This window comes from Quercus robur, chromosome 8, assembly GCF_932294415.1.
Source record: "Quercus robur chromosome 8, dhQueRobu3.1, whole genome shotgun sequence".
In the NCBI taxonomy this organism is placed as follows: Eukaryota; Viridiplantae; Streptophyta; class Magnoliopsida; order Fagales; family Fagaceae; genus Quercus; species Quercus robur.
This window is the reverse complement of record NC_065541.1, coordinates 59,642,284-59,659,020: the sequence shown is the minus strand read 5'-3', so window position 1 is coordinate 59,659,020 and position 16,737 is coordinate 59,642,284. Positions and strand designations below refer to the sequence as shown.

Genomic DNA, 16,737 nt, shown 5'->3' with positions numbered 1-16,737 from the left:
GTGCTGACGTGGAAAATTGTGGTATCAGTAAAGGATTCGGTTTTATATATATATATATATAGACAAATTATGAATAAATGGTAAAAAAATAGTTGTTTGCTTAACTTTATTGACGTGGCACCATAATAAAAAAGAAAATGCTAACTCATAAATTTTGCCACAACATACTTACGTGACAAGTTGTGAGTGATGGAGAAAAAGTGACAGGTCCACAACTCTACAACTCATGACTTGTCATATAACTGTTGTAAGTAAGATTGTGTTTGGCATTAGCTTAAAAAGCCAATTTTTTTTACTATTAAGCTTATTTTTGCCACTATTCATAAGTCTCATAACTGATTGTTTTTTTTTTTTTTTTTTTTGTATTATTTATGGGTCATACAGTACTATTTCAGCTACTTTTTAGCTTTATATGCCGTATTTTTAGTAAAAAAATTTCAGTTTTAGCTACAATACTGTTCTCAAATAAACTTTAAGTTGCGATAAAAATTATGACAAAAATTTAATCATCCCACTACTCAAATAAAAGCCATAAAACATCATATATGGAATTCAATCCATAAATTTGTAGTACCATCCAATCAAACAATTGGCCTAATTTATTACAGAGCGCGACAGTAGTCTTCTGCCGACAAAGTAAAGTGGTAAACAGAAAGCATGTCACTGTTACTCAACTTGAGGCAATTATTGGGGGGGGGGGGGGGGCATCAGGGAATGATGCCCACTCCTTGATTAGGGAAAAATTACCAATAAAAAATATGCATGTAAGTTTTTTTTAAAAAAAACACACACACGTATTAATCTGTTTCTTAATTTTTTGAGAATAAGGTGATGAATTGTGATGGGTCTAAAATCATTTTCACGTACATATGGATGTGTGACACCACTTTAATTATAATATATTATCTTAACAATTATGGAAAAATATTATAAATTTTGTTTTATAATTATTGATTTTTATACATTTTTTTTAAAGAGTTTTAATTTATGATATTTGTTATTGATAACAGCTTTTTATTATCAGATCAAGACATCAATTGATATTTTGGTATAAACAAAAATTAAACCTTAAATCTTTTATTCAACCATAAAAAACTTTACTAATTGAGTTAACTATAATCCACTTTAAAAATGACATTTATATGTTTATATTGTATTCATAATGTAAATCTATGTGTGTTTGATAGCTACATCAAACATAGATTAATTGTTTAGCGTATTGGTCCATTCTTTTGATTTGTCCTTTTATACACACATGCAAGGGTAGGGTCGATTGGTCGAAATGGTCAAGACAAAAAGGCTCAACCTTTTTAGGTCCATGTGTTATGGTGCTAATAATAACGATGGGCCAACTTGCTCGGCATGGGGTCCTACTCATTAGTCATTTCATGCGCCCCAAAGGTATATAAAATAAAAGGAATCAAAGTTTAGGGGTTTGATTTTTTGTTTTTTTTCTCCTAGGGTAAATCCGTTAGTCTGTCAATAATGCAAGACTCACTTCTTTATCCATATCCACCATTGGAATTTAATCAATTCAAGTTAGATTAGCTTTATTAGCCACACTTAAAAATTATCATTCTTTTTTTCTTTGATTTGTGTAGTGGGAGTGGGTGTGTTTATTACTTTCTAAATGGCTCCCACCAAAGAATTATCCACTCCTGAATGACAATGACAATGACAATACCAATACCATATAATCATATGTTTTGTGCTGCCACATTATCATGCTACAAAACTAGAATGCAAAATGTGCGTTTAGACGTGGTGTGAGACTTGTATTCCATGTGTATTTATTTTGGAAAGGGACTTGTATAAGTTTTTATTTTTTTTTATATTATTTATAATTTGAGAAACACATATATAGGGGAGAAGATATCTTATGAGACAGTCTCATGAAATATTTCTCACAACAAGTGGAACTCACATGTGCGAGACTCATCCATATTATGAGAGGAAAGTCTCATGAGATCGTCACGTGGATCCCACTTGTTGTGAGGAGAAGCACACCTTATAAGATCAACTCATAAAATATTTTTTATTTGCTTAGAGATACTTTTTTCAAACTTATTATTTAAGTCCAATAAATCGATGAACACAACCCGCCCCTTATGAGCAATAAAAGATGTTATATTTTGCGGTCATTTTTCTCCTTATGAGTAATAAAAGATGTTATATTTTGTGGTCATTTTCTCCTTTTATTTTAAATAAAGAGTTTATATTTCAAGTTTCAACTCATTAAAATATGGAGAAATCCAATAAACCTATTTTTTTAATACTTTGTTCTTTCAATGAAAAATCATGTGTAAAGATAATTTTTTTTTGTATTTTTCAATATTTTATAACATTAGAAAAAATAAGTCAAAGTAAACTATCTTTGGTCAACATAAAAAGTAAAAAAATATGACTTATTTTTAGATATTATTTTCTACTATTTTTTTTTTTGGAAAATAACTCAATCACACAGAAAGCTAAATAAGGAAAGTTAAGATATTGTTTTTCAACTAATTTAAAGTTGCTAACAAATATTAGTAAAATGAAATATTTTTATAGAAAATATTTTTTGAAAAATGACTCATTTTCTAAAAACTGTAATCACTAAAACAAAACAATGTGTTAAAATAGAGTATGTCTAGTAAAAATAAGGTTTAAAAAGAGGTACATAAGTGAAATAAGTTTCTATAAAAAAAAAAAAAGTGAAATAGGGTAACTAAAAAAGAAGACATTATTTTTAACAATTTTTTTTAAAAAAAAAAAAGAGATTTGATGAACATTTTTTTTTTCAACAAAACGAAAAAAGCTGTCAAATTTTTAATCTTAGAACGAAAAAGCTGTCACTTTTTAATCTTAGAACTCAGTGTTAAAAAGAAATCTAAAGCACATGTAACAGCAACGTGAGCGGTAATCTCGCCCATTTTGCCTTTAGCATGTGACCCTCAAAATCTCAACGCCTCTCTATCTCTCTCTGTCTCCCCTCTCCACTTAGAACTTTCCCACTCCATCACAATTCATACATACAAAACACACAAAAAGCCTCTCACTATCCCAGACTCTCTCTCTTTCGCTCAAGTCTCTCAAAATCTCAAGTACCAGAGTTGCTTGCTACAGCAAGTCAAGTAGCAGCACAGAGATCTCATCAAACTGATAAACTCACCCATCAAAAAAAGCCCCGATCTCTCACTAAATGAAAGCCACCACCAAAGCCCTCAACCCCTCAGTCATCACCTTCGACCACAAGAGGTACGCTTCTCTCCATACTACTACCCACCCCCGCTTCTCTCCTCTCCACGTGTCCTCTCCCAATTCGCCCTCTGATCCATCAAACTTCCTTTTCATACATTTACACATACATATTGTATTTTATTAAATTCTCACCGGCAATTATTCCGATCGTATCTTCTTTTTTAAAAGTAGTTATTGCTATTTGATTCGTTTTTTTATGTATGTAAATTCAGTGAGTTTGCTTGGATTTAAATAGTGTGAAGTGTGTAATGGTTCTTGTTAGTTGATTTTTGAATTGGCGCTCTAGGCACAATGCCGAACGGCATAAGAAATAGAATAGAATCGAGGTTTTTCAGTGTGAATCGGCAGTCTGCGAAGGCCGATTGCAGGTAATTCGAGCTGCGATCGCGCTCTGAAAAAAAATCGTAGTTCACGGTTTGTAGTTGTGATGGAACTTGGTTTTTGATTTGTTTGTGATTGAGAACTTTGCTTTCTGTTTTTTTTTTTTTTTTTTTTTGGGAATTTGATAGAATTGGTGTGTACAGGGACGCCTATGGATTTGCTGTGAGGCCTCAACATGTACAGAGATACCGCGAATATGCTAATATCTATAAGGTTTGGTTCTACTTGTTGTGGTCCTTCCTACTAGTCTTGACTTGAGTCTCAACACTCTTGTTTGGTTGCTGAGAAAATTTGGAAAAAAAGAAGAGAAAAGGATTATAGAGTTTATAATATATATTTTTAATTTTTTAAAATTAGAGACTAAGCAAAGAGAGTCAAAAGAGAATGCTTGAATTTAAAGAGATTTGGTTCCCTGAACCGAATCTAACTACCCACATATTTAAGGAACCAAAATCAAACCAACTCTGTGTTAGGGGACCAAAATTGAACCGACTCCTTAAATATAGGGATTGAATTATTCTTCTCTTTTTAATAATAAATCGAAACTTTTTATACCCCAAATTTCAGGGATCAAATCACAAGTCACATTTTTCTTCTCATATTTGTCAGCAACCGAATGGAGTTTGAAGAGACGCAATGTAAAACAATGTTGTGCTTTTATGTAATGTTAGTTGACCATTTCAGGAGGAAGAGGAGGAAAGATCAGATAGGTGGAAGTCTTTCCTGGAGCGGCAAGCAGAGTCAGCTCAACCGCCTGTAAACGGAATATCAGTTGAAGAAGATAAGAAGGCTGTTTCGGCTGGAGTTTTAGAGCAAGAAGCAGATGTTAGTTTAGAGAAGGTTGTTGAAGGAGACGATTTAAGTAGCCAGAAGCTCGATTCCAATGATTCGGCTGAAAATGGTGCTAGAAAGGATGAGGTTCCTGAAACTAAGGAGCCGAAAACTCATAAGGTTCAAATTTGGTCTGAGATCAGACCGTCCCTTTGTGCCATTGAAGATATGATGAGCATTCGTGTAAAGAAGAAGTCTAATTTATCAAAAGATGAGCAAGGGGCTGGAACCGGGAAGCCACTTCCTTCCCCTATTGAAGAGGTTAAATCCTCTAAGGGATTGTCTGAGGAGGACTCTGAGGACGAGTTTTATGACGCAGAGAGGTCGGATCCCATTCAAGATGCTCCTGCAAGTGATACTGCCAGTGCCCCTGCTGCTGGTGACATGTCCCCTTGGGAATCTTTGTTTCCTTGGAAAGAAGAGTTAGAAGTCCTTGTTCGCGGTGGAGTGCCAATGGCTCTTAGGGGAGAGGTGTAGATTAATATTCTATTTTGCTATTTTTCTGTAGTTAAAGTTTATTTCTTGGTGACTAAGTTCTGTAATTGCATTATGCCCGAAATATTTCAGCTTTGGCAAGCTTTTGTGGGTGTGAGAGCACGTCGAGTTGACAATTATTACCAGGATCTGCTAACTCAAGAAACTAATTCTGGCAATAGCAAAGAACAAAATAACGTGCAGTCAGATAACAATGGTGAGGGATTTACTACAGATTCTGTATGCGTGCCAGAGAAATGGAAAGGGCAGATTGAGAAGGTCATTACGTCCCACTCTTATCCATCCTTTGTGTTCAATAGCTTCATTTTGTGGATCTACCTTCTATGTGTATATAATTAATCCAATTTTCTCAACTTATTGTTATTGGTTTATTTGCAGGATTTGCCTCGAACATTTCCAGGGCATCCTGCTTTGGATGAGGATGGTAGAAATGCTTTGAGGCGCCTACTTACAGCGTATGCTAGACATAATCCCTCTGTTGGGTACTGTCAGGTATTTGTTTCTAGAAGAGGTTATATGCTTTATTTTGATTGTGGTTGCACTGTTTTTAAGGATACTACTATTACAGAAATCTCTTTAATGACAGTTTGAACTTATAGCTCCCCACCTAGCTCAATTATTATTATTATTATTTTTGATAGGTAATCAAAGATTTATTTCATAAAAAGTACATTATGTTCACGATGGTGAACACCTAGACCTTAAAACGAATACAAGTACCTCAGGAAGAGATACGAATAGAAAGAAGAAATTTGGAAATGGAAATACATTGTGTAAAACCCCAAATTTTACTCCACTTAAATAAGGTCCCAACTAGTATAGGCTTCAAAAGATCTATTGATCTCACAATATCTTCAAAAGTATGATTATTACGCTCCTGCCAAATTAACCACATCAAATCAGCTGGAACCACCTAGCACAATTATTTAAATAGTTATGTTTTGCAATGTGACAAATTGACAACTAAAGTACCTGTGACCTTTACAGTTCATTTGGAAGGGGAAAGGGGGTAAAGGAATGGAATACAAAGGATTTTTAAAGCATATTGAGCTTAAGACATCTGTGGACTGGGCCCTCTTGTCCAAACAATATTTCACCTATAAAAAAAAAAAAAGCATATTTCCATCTCTTCCCTTGTTTGGGATTATAGTAGAAAGACTGGAAGAACTATGAGGGAATGCCCATTTCATTCCACTCTTTCCTAAGCATTCCTCTCAAAAGTGGGAGGACACTCGTTCCTTTAATGAATTAGAGGTGAAATATCCATTTTATCCATATTTTAAGAAAAAGACTGATAAATGGGGAAGATTATACTAGTAAAATTGTATATAACATAGTGTTAGACCTTTAATTTAATTGGTGATTACTTAAAATTTGGAATTCTTAATTAGTAAAAAGCTTACATGAGCCCACCACACTAGAAAGATTTCACGGAAGTAAAACTGGAAAGTAGATTGATCTAGAAAATCACGTTCGCTTAGAAATTAAAACTTTAAAAGTAACTCTTTCTAGAAGGAAATGTTACTAACAGTCACGATTATTGATTGATGTGTCATACTTTTCCCTTAGAGAAAATATTAGCCACCAATGAGTTCTAGCTGAAATGGAATCTCCTCCACTTGTAAGACAAGGTGGAGTGTGAGGTCGTGGGTTTAGGGCCCATCAAGTCTGTGTGTAATCACCATTAGAAAGAGGGTATAAGCCATTAGTTCTTCATTTGGCTTATCATTGTTAAAAAAATTAGTTCCCTTCAAATTAGTGTTGCATGGCCAAGTGAAGATGGACATACAAAAAGTTAATTTCAAAGATTTGCTGCAGATTGCAGTGGAATAAGAGGCTTTTGCATGCCACTCCTTACCCAAATTTCTTTTTTGGTTGGGCTGCTAAATTTTATTCTATTTACCATACAAATCCAGATTACTGACTGTCTGACATTTCTCTTATTGGACTTGATCAATATGCAGGCCATGAATTTCTTTGCTGGCTTATTACTACTTTTGATGCCTGAAGAAAATGCATTTTGGTAAGTCTGAAACATTTGACATAATCCTTTCCAGAATGCATACTCCCTTACTTGCATAGAATAAGTACATGTTGTAGAGGGAACATGATTAATGTTGTTGTCTCTATATTTAATTGCATTCTCTTCTGTAAGCATACATGACTAAATTTTCTATAATTGTGCAACTTTTATGTTTTTTGCTGTCAACTTTATTGTCCATATGCCCTTATTAATCAAGCTAAAAATTTTCAGGGCCTTGATGGGCATCATTGATGACTATTTTGATGGCTATTACTCAGAGGAAATGATAGAGTCTCAGGTATTCTTACATTCATGTTTGAGTGATATGTGTTTTTCTACTCTCCTCAAAAGAGCTATGGTAATGAAGTCAAGGAAAGTTCATAGCTACTGCATAGTGGTGGAGGATGGCACATTTCTTCTAATAGGCTGTTGTGCTTTTTAGGTTGACCAACTTGCTTTTGAGGAGTTGGTACGGGAAAGGTTTCCTAAATTGGGTTCGTATATTCTTGGCATTGTCTTTGCAGTTCCTGAGTTTTTTTTTTATCTGTACAAAGCTTGTTGAGTAGTTTTTTTACGTTATGTCTACATCTGATGCAGTCCATCATCTAGATTACCTGGGAGTACAGGTGGCTTGGGTTACTGGACCATGGTTCCTATCCATTTTTATGAACATGCTTCCATGGGAAAGTGGTCAGGTTTTATGTTGTGTCTTTTTAACATTAAAGCGTAGTTGTGTTGACATGCATCTTATATCTATATGCATATTCTTTGCTGCTTGGCTATCATACCAGTCTTTGCATTCTCATTTCCTGTACCTTCTTTATAAAGCTTATATTTAATCTGATGGATTTATCCTTGCTCCAGTTCTTCGAGTTTGGGACGTGCTTCTTTTTGAGGGAAACCGAGTCATGCTGTTTAGAACAGCACTTGCTTTGATGGAGTTATATGGTACTGGGTAAAAAAATAATTGAGTTTTTTGAATAGTTTGATATGTTATTGGGGGTGCAAGTAATATAAATTTAGTACCATGTACGTGGTTTTACTCTATAAAACTTAATTTAGCTCAGTTTCATGTAGGCCCTGCATTGGTTACAACTAAGGATGCCGGAGATGCAGTTACTTTGCTGCAATCGCTGGCTGGCTCAACATTTGATAGCAGTCAACTTGTACTGACTGCTTGCATGGGTTACCAAAATGTAAACGAAACCCGATTACAGGAGTTGAGAACTAAACATCGGTCAGCAGTTATAGCTGCAGTTGAGGAAAGATCAAAGGGGCTTCGGGCTTGGAGGGACTCTAAGGGACTGGCTTCTAAACTTTATGGTTTTAAGCATGATCCTAAATCAATGATATTAGAAGCTAATAAAACAGAACAATTGACTGATGCACAAACAAATGGTAGTCTATCTCGTTCGGAGTCTGGGTCCACTAATGCAGATGAAATTGTCATTAGCCTGACTGGGGATGTGGAGGTTGATTCTGTCAAAGATCTTCAAGAGCAGGTCTTGTGTCTTCTCTCTTATTCGTCACCTTTGCATTGTCCTTTCTTTAGATAGCAATGACGTTAAATAAGCTCTTTGTTCCTCTTCTTCTTTGCATTGTCCTTCCCTTAACTTCGGAAAACAATGAAGTAAGCATTTCGCTCCTGTAAATGCTTTTGCATGGTTATTCAGCCAATAGGATAGATTCATGTATGGATAAAAGGTACTAAATATATTAACCTATGCTATTTTTTATTTCAGATTTAACACTTATTTTACTCAAATTTGCTATCAACTTAGTTGCACAGGTCTGTGCATGATCATCAAAGTTGGGCTGAGTCAAGCATCACATTCTTAAAGGATTAAGAGCCTCATAAAAAAATAAAAAATAAAAATTGCTTGACACTGCACTCATTTTGTAGATAATATAAAGGGATGGTTACTTTTTTTAGGATAGCTTATAAGTCACAATATATTGATTATCATCATGTCATCTGTCCTCTGTACTTTTTTGGCTTTGCTCTTTTTTATTTTTCCTTCCATAATTACTGAAAAGAACAAAGATGTCCATATTTTTTTTGATTTGTAGCTACATATATACTGGATGAAACCATCCATGTAGGTAAGAAATCAAGGTGGAATATTTCTTAAAACAAGATATGTTTATTATTATAATAAATCTTGAGGCGTCACGTCATGACTCAAATTAATATATAGATCACACACTAGCATATTGATCACTGTGCCAAAATTTAAGGAGGGAAACCTATTTTGTTGATTTTATCTTATTTTTTGAATATGAATTGTGGAAGGGGCAAAAGAAGAGAAATGGAGGTTTAATGTTATGCCATTTTATATCATTGTTAAAGAACTTAATGAGCTCTAGCTTAAATGGCACCTCCACCCCTTGTAAAAGCAAAGTGGAGGGTGAGTTCATGTGTTCAAGAGCCATCGGGGTGCATGTGTAAATATATATATTTAAAGAAAGGCTTTACTCCATTTTTTAATGATTTTCAAGGTAGAAAGCTTTGGATGTTTAATGTCTTCTGCAATACTTTTTTTCATTGTATAAATATGAATTTAAGTATTTGAATTCTTTGTTGATGATACTTTAGAGCATTTTCCTCACACCATAAGTGAGTCTAACATATGAACTACATGCAGGTGGTGTGGTTAAAGGTTGAATTGTGCAAGTTGCTGGAGGAGGAAAGATCGGCTGTACTCAGGTTAATATTTGCTATTGGATGTACATCTTCCAAACTTATAATAGGAATCCTTTTTATCTTTCTTGGTTGCCAACACTATGGTCTTGTTCTCGATCTTAGCTGCTTTATGATGATAGGGACTTTATTACATATAAGATAACCCGTGTACCATGTATACTTTAAGCATGAAAGTCCCTGTTACTAGGAAAGTCTTCAACAATTGTTTATTCAGTTATTGCTTTCAGGCTTTGGTATTCCATATTCCTCATCAAATTACTCACCTATTGTTCATCATTAATTGAATATTGATTTTATTTTTCTTTTTCTTTTTTTTGGGGGGTGGGGCGGGTGGGTGATCTTTTTAAATTATGTCCGATCAGGTCAGGGACTGGGTGTGTGTGCAGAAACCAGAATTTGCCTTATTAAGAACAGCTGGAAATTGGTCATCGTGCACTGCATTTAGGGTTCTGAGTTTGAATAGCAACAATGTTTAGTTTATGTAGTGGAGGGAAACTTCAAGATGTTGCTAAGTGGAGTTTCCATTGTCAGCTGGAAATGGTCACTTGGCCCTTTTATCTATTTGTCTTCCCATTTGCTGTAGTTTTTATTTATTTTTATTTATTTATTTATTTTTTATAAGTAACCCATTTGCTGTAGTTACTATATAATCTTCTTCCTAATAGAACTCCTATAGTTGCTGTTTGTTTATACCTTTACTTCCTTATCAAAACTTTTCCACAAAAGGTTTTCCATCTTGCTCCAGGTCCTTATTCCTTTTCAATACCTTAGACAGTCTCTGTGTTAAGTACAATGTCAGTCCCAGTGTTTACAAGGAATCCTCTCTAGAAAGGATGTGGAGAATTCTCGTATATCTGAAATTTATTTTAGCTGTTTTAAGATCACAACCTTTGTTGAGTTCTCTCTCCTTTTTTCTTTTTTTCTTCTTCTTCTTCTTTTTTTTTTTTTTTTTTTTTTTTTTTTTTTTTTTATTATAAATTTTTTATTATTTTTTTTATATTGTTTATAGTTATTTTTCTTTGTTCTTGGGGTGCCTTAAGATAGCAGTCTGTTATGGAAATTGAGGAAAGTTCCATGACGTCCCCTGGTCTACAGAGTATGATTTCACAGCAACCACATTCAGTCATGGAATACTGTTGTTCTTAAACAAGTCACAACTACTGCTTTTCATTTGTACATAACTGATAGTCTGGCTTCTTCCTGACTTTTTTCAGAGCTGAGGAGTTGGAGACAGCTCTAATGGAGATGGTCAAGCAGGACAATCGGCGGCAATTGAGTGCCAGGGTATATCCTGAATACCATTTCACATAGCAGTTCTTCTATTGATCAGAAATACAGTTCTTGTAATGTATATCTACCTTTTTTTGGTTACCATGCTGAGCTTGCTGCATGCATGATTTTGAAAATGCATTTAACTGTTAAAATATAAGTGTATGTCTAGTTGCACATGTTACAGTGATCTTCTAGATTAAACTTACCTTGGTTTGAAGAACATCCTTTAAAGGATAACTGAGGGACAATGAGTGCCCCTGGGCCTTGGGGAAATTGGTAAATATGAGGGTGGGGTTTGTGTAGATCTTATGCCAGAGTAAAAAAAAAAAACCCAGTTCACTGAGGAAATCTATGGTGGGAGCATAGTCCCTTTTTAGTTTTTCAGTTGATATATATTATCTCCTTTAACATCTGGGGATGGTTGTAAAGCACTCACCATGGGAAGTGTGATAAACATCTTGTTGGAGTATTATCTGGTTGTCTAGGTTTAGATTAGGTCTATGCTGGATATATATAGGGGAAGGAGAGGAAAAAAGATACTGTTAACAGCACTGTAGCTGTGGCACTGTTGTAGTATTTTTTAAGTGCCACTTGTGCTAGTATAACTAGGGTTTCTAGGGTATATTTGTCTTTAATTTATTTTTATTTAACCTGATGTGTATAGTTAGGATTAGTTTTCACTTATGGGAATTATTCTTAATTTTTTTAAGGTGTTACAATTTTATTCTTTGTATAGAGGCTATTACACTATGCAATGGTTATGATAGCTTTTTTTTTTTGGTAAGTGCAATCATTATGATAGCTTATCTTAATACTATCAACGAAATTGATGTGGATCTGCTAGTACCTTACAGAACTCCAGGGTTTTGCTAGTTTTCTTCACCTTAAAGATAGCTTGTCTTAATATTATCAATAAAATTGCTGTGGATTTTACTTATCAAAAAAAATTGCTGTGGATTTGTTAGTTCCTTAGAGAACTCTAGGATTTTGCTAATTTTCAGTGCCCTAAAGACTCTCTCTTTGTTTCCCTCTAAGAAAGTTAGGCTTTGATGGAAAAATCAAAGTATGTCATCATCTCATTTTGCTTTTGACTCTGCCAATATATTTTCTATAGTAATAGATATGTACTATAGAAGTATGAAGATATAGGATGGTGCACTGATTGTGTCTTTATAATTCATTGATGCATTTATTTTTAAAGTGTTATGGTTTGATATTCTTTGGACCAAATGGCGTCTCATTCCCTCACAAGGAAAAGGTGGTAAGGTGAGGTCACTTGCTAATCCCTGTATGAGTGCATCTGTATTTACCTATAAAAAATGGCAAGGTCTTAATAGATTTTTCACACTGCAAGCAGCTGTTCACTGCCATACTGAAATTAATGTGCATTGCATTTAGATTTTGCTTCAAAATTTGTAGACTTTGGTGCCATGAGCCTTGCAGCTCAGTGGCATAGCCTACTCTCCTTTGTTAGGAGAAATAGGGTTCAAATCCCCCCTCTACCATTGTTGTAACCGCCAAATTATTAAAAAACTGCTTAGTGCTTGGCCTAATTTAGAGGCAATAAGAGAGTTAAAGACAATGATGTATTGAGTAGCCTGCATGTTCTGAAGTTAGTGTTATGCTAGTATGTGGGATGCCAAAACATTTCTGTGAAAATAGATGCTTTCTTCTGCAAGTTCCTATCCATTGTTAGAAAACCTTAGTCAAAGGTTAATTCTGCTTACAATCTGCAGGTTGAGCAGTTAGAGCAAGAGGTTACTGAGCTTCGGAGGGCCGTTGCTGATAAGCAGGAACAAGAAAATGCCATGCTTCAGGTTTCATTTTTCCTCCATTTTATTTAAACTTCCTACTTTGATAAGACCATCTACTTTAATAACTTGTTATGGTATTTCATGGTTATATTCAATTATTTTACCAATCTCATAGGTTTTGATGCGGGTAGAGCAAGAGCAAAAGGTAACAGAAGATGCTCGTAGATTTGCCGAGCAAGATGCAGCAGCTCAAAGATATGCTGCTCAAGTGCTTCAGGTTTACTTCTTAGTTTCTATACATTTTGGTTTTGTTTCTTTATTGCTTTGCTGGGTAGTTATTCCATCATATACCATCCTTATGTAATTAATTTACTAAAATTTGCTTGCATATCTGATGTTGAGTGTATCTTAGATTCTATTGAGCTATATATTTGCAAGTTGAAGAAAGCTCATACAAGTAGTTGTATCAATTTTAGCCCTTGTCTTGTAGTTACATTTATCAATCTTTGCTAACTATCTGGAGTCAACAAAATGGTCGTCTTTGGCCAGTATGTTAATATCAAGAACAATATCCTAGGTGAAGCCCGGCTGCCTGTACATTACTTAACCTTGACCTGATTCTGTACCACATCAACGTCATGGGCATTATTATGTAAATAATTGTCCTTTTGTACCTTAAAACACATTAATAAACTTCCTTTTGTATTATGTATTGAGCCATATCTGGTGATGCTCTAATCTCAATATTATCTATCTTGAGCATGCTGATTATTTAAACAATGTTTTTGTTGCACAATATTCCCCTCGTGAATTTATTTATTTTAAATGTTATTGTCTTACATGATATTGAAACATTAATATTATCTGTAACATGTCAGCATTTTTGTTTCTGTTACATGTCTTCTACTACCATTTTACTTAGTGTTATACTTCCAGTGTACCTGGGTAGTTGTTTTTATTATTAATGAAGTTTACTTATCAAAAATAAAAAGTGTCTTTTACTGATAAAATTGCCTATGAAGGGGATGAGAGTTGGGGGGAGGTTGGCTCATAATTATGTATGATATCATCTTAGATCATGTTGTGCTCTCTTTCAGTCCTTTATATAATTGCTTCAACGGATTTTTTGGATGAGTAAGCTCTTTCTTCAAACCAGATAAACCTGCAGCAAAAACACTAGCAGCAAATCCCATAGTGTCAGACTACCTCTTGTAGACAAGTATTATGATTTTTTATCTTATCTACCTTTTATATCTTTCTTCATCTGGATTTTAAAGTGATAACCTTGGGCCTCTTTGGAATGAAGTTCTTTGATATTCGATGCTCCACAATTCCTCAATTTTTTTCATCTATATGTAAGAAATTCTTAAAGGTGCTAAAAGGGGTGGAATGTTAGGGTGTATGAAAATAAAGAGAGAGAGAGAGAGAAGAGGAAGGAAATACTACTCTACATATCTTAATTAAATTATCAACCTTGAGCAAGAAGTACTATGAAGTGGAAGGATTTGGATAAGGTATCTAGGAGTTGACCTTGGCATCTATATAATAATATTTAAAAGCCGAAACGAGCATATATTGTTGCATGCTCCTGTTGAACCACATCAACGTAGCATTTCGGTCCATTTTGATCTATTCGGTTCATTTTGATCCACTTCGGTGATGCTTTGGGATGAGAGGTTTGTGTAGAAACTAGAAAAAGGAGCTGCTTCATTGACTTTTATGTCACATTCTCAGTGTAATGTTGGTAGGTTTTTGATAAAATTACATTTTTGTTATGTTATTAAAGTCTTGTATTTTTTTTTTCTAATATTTGTGATGGATTTACTTATATTTACTTCCTCTTTAGGTTATTCAAGACGTATAGACGATGAACTGTTTGTAAGAAGCACTATAAACAAATTCCAACCACACATTACATTACTTACAAAGTATCTTGCTCTTATAATAATTGAATGTAAATTGCATTATATATCCTTGAAAAAAAATTACAAAATTTAGAACACTTTTAAATAACAATAAATAAAAAATATAGATAGCTTAATTTAGAAAATCTAATATATTGTATCTACTATACTTTATTTTTCACTTTAACAAAAAAACAAATAGTTAATTTTTTCTGTGTATCGCGCAGGTCTACGGCTGGTATACATAAAACCCTAACCAGCCTGGTTACATCTGCCATTTAAGGCAATGTACTTAGGACTCCATCCAAATTTCATGAATCAAAACCAGAGTGTCTCAGAAATTTCAACTTTGTCTATTGGAGTGATAAAATTGGAACTGTTACCATCTTTTTTCCTTACTACCCTTTTTCTTCCTTTTGAAATTTGACTCTTTATGAACTGTGGTCATTAGTTTGATACATCATGTTACAATTTTCTGTCTCCCTGTATGTTCTGTATCCAACAGCTGCAAGCACTTCTATTGTGTATTCATATTAGTCTGCATCAGTCTTGATGGAATGAGTAGATTGGATGGTTTTGTACATTTAGCGGAATTACTATCTTTGGAATTTAAAATATTGATTATTCAGATGTTCTGTTCCTTTTTTTTTTTTTTGGTATGTTATACCCCCTGCTACAACAACTATATGTATGCAGGAAAAGTATGAAGAGGCTACTGCTTCACTTGCTGAAATGGAGAAGAGAGTGGTTATGGCAGAATCAATGCTGGAGGCTACCTTGCAGTACCAATCTGGCCAAGTTAAAGCACAACCTTCCCCTCGGTATGTATTCGACTTTGGTCCATTTGTTAATATGATTCTTCTTTTGCCTCTGTGTCTCTATTTGCTGCAGCATCTGCCTTTTTACATGCAGCCAACCCCTAACCCTTTCCCTACCTTTTCCTCACCTCAAGGGGGAGGGGGGGAGGTCCTAATATATGTAGGGTATCAGCTTAGAAACGTTTCTGTATTGCTTGCATATTATGCCCCTTTGGATGTGATTTGTGCAATTTTGCTTTGTTTGTGCAATTTTGATTTGTAGATCTCCACATCCAGATTCTTCAACAGTACAAAGCAATCAAGAGACACAAGATTTTCCTGCAAGAAAAATTAGTTTGCTAGCTCGTCCATTTGGAATTGGCTGGAGAGACCGGAATAAGGTTAGTTTCTATTTGCTTTCTCTTCATGTACACCATACATGCTTTAAATCCACTGTATATCTTGAATCTTACAATATTAGTAAGCAGGACACAAATCATTTTGTTCGATAAAGTAAGGGGTTTACAATATTTCTGTTATTGTGCTTCATATGTTTAAAAATTATTAATTAAATTTCCTCTGAATGCGATAGGGGAAACCAACTAATGTTGAGGAGCCAATTGATGGCAAATCTACCAATGAGGGGCAGAGTCCCAGCACGCCAGAGAAAGGTGCTAATGGTGTAGAAGACAAAGAATAGAGAATAGAAGGTTTATTAGAATGATACTCCAATAGATATACTCCTTTCACTGCCCCAGTTCTAATATGCTTTTCTGCTTGGTGGATATCTTATGCATCAATGACACTTCAGGGAGCGGGTAGATGTAGTCTCTTTGTCTGTAATTTTGATTAGACAGAGCCAATATAAAGCTTATATTCATTCATTGTTTGTTTGTTCATTAAATCAGTAGTAATAATAGTATAGAGGAGGAGAATGTAAGAAACACGAGAGCAATGCTCATTCAACTGTATAATCTTTGCATTACTGTCTTGTATTGATTTATTCGAACTGGTAGTTCAAGAAAGAATTTTCCAGCAGTTACTGCATATTAGTTGCATCTGTATAATCTTTCAGTCAGTGTCTTCTCTTGTTTTGTATTTTTTATAGTTTAGTTCTCGGTAGAAATCTCTGGTAGTTACTGTTCTCTCTCTCTCTCTCTCCCCCCAAAGCATAGTTGGTCATGTAATATATTATGTGGAAAAGTTATCTGGAGAATACGATGTAATTATTATTATTTTTTTATTTTAACTTTTGGGCTGCAAAGAATTGTTTTTCGTACTCAGTCCTTTTTGTGATAAGGTCGAAAAACAAAATATGCAAAGAAAGAAAGAGGAA

At 34.4% G+C, this 16,737-nt stretch overlaps 1 protein-coding gene across 2 annotated transcripts; it reads left to right on the top strand.

Moving 5' to 3' along the window:
• The first annotated feature begins 2,876 nt into the window (after positions 1–2,876).
• On the top strand, positions 2,877–16,459 carry LOC126697355 (uncharacterized). Of its 2 annotated transcripts, none has more exons than XM_050394315.1 (18): positions 2,877–3,237; positions 3,765–3,834; positions 4,306–4,923; positions 5,020–5,205; positions 5,326–5,439; positions 6,912–6,970; positions 7,202–7,268; positions 7,413–7,464; positions 7,568–7,660; positions 7,835–7,918; positions 8,048–8,472; positions 9,616–9,677; positions 10,889–10,958; positions 12,683–12,763; positions 12,876–12,977; positions 15,301–15,425; positions 15,685–15,802; positions 15,994–16,459. In XM_050394315.1, exons 1-18 carry the CDS (start codon positions 3,182–3,184, stop codon positions 16,099–16,101), a joined length of 2,490 nt encoding a protein of 829 aa, XP_050250272.1. In that variant the 5' UTR covers positions 2,877–3,181; the 3' UTR covers positions 16,102–16,459. The 2 variants fall into 2 exon arrangements, with proteins under 2 accessions (XP_050250272.1, XP_050250271.1); XM_050394314.1 differs by lacking the exon at positions 2,877–3,237 and adding an exon at positions 3,446–3,608.
• Positions 16,460–16,737: the final 278 nt, after the last annotated feature.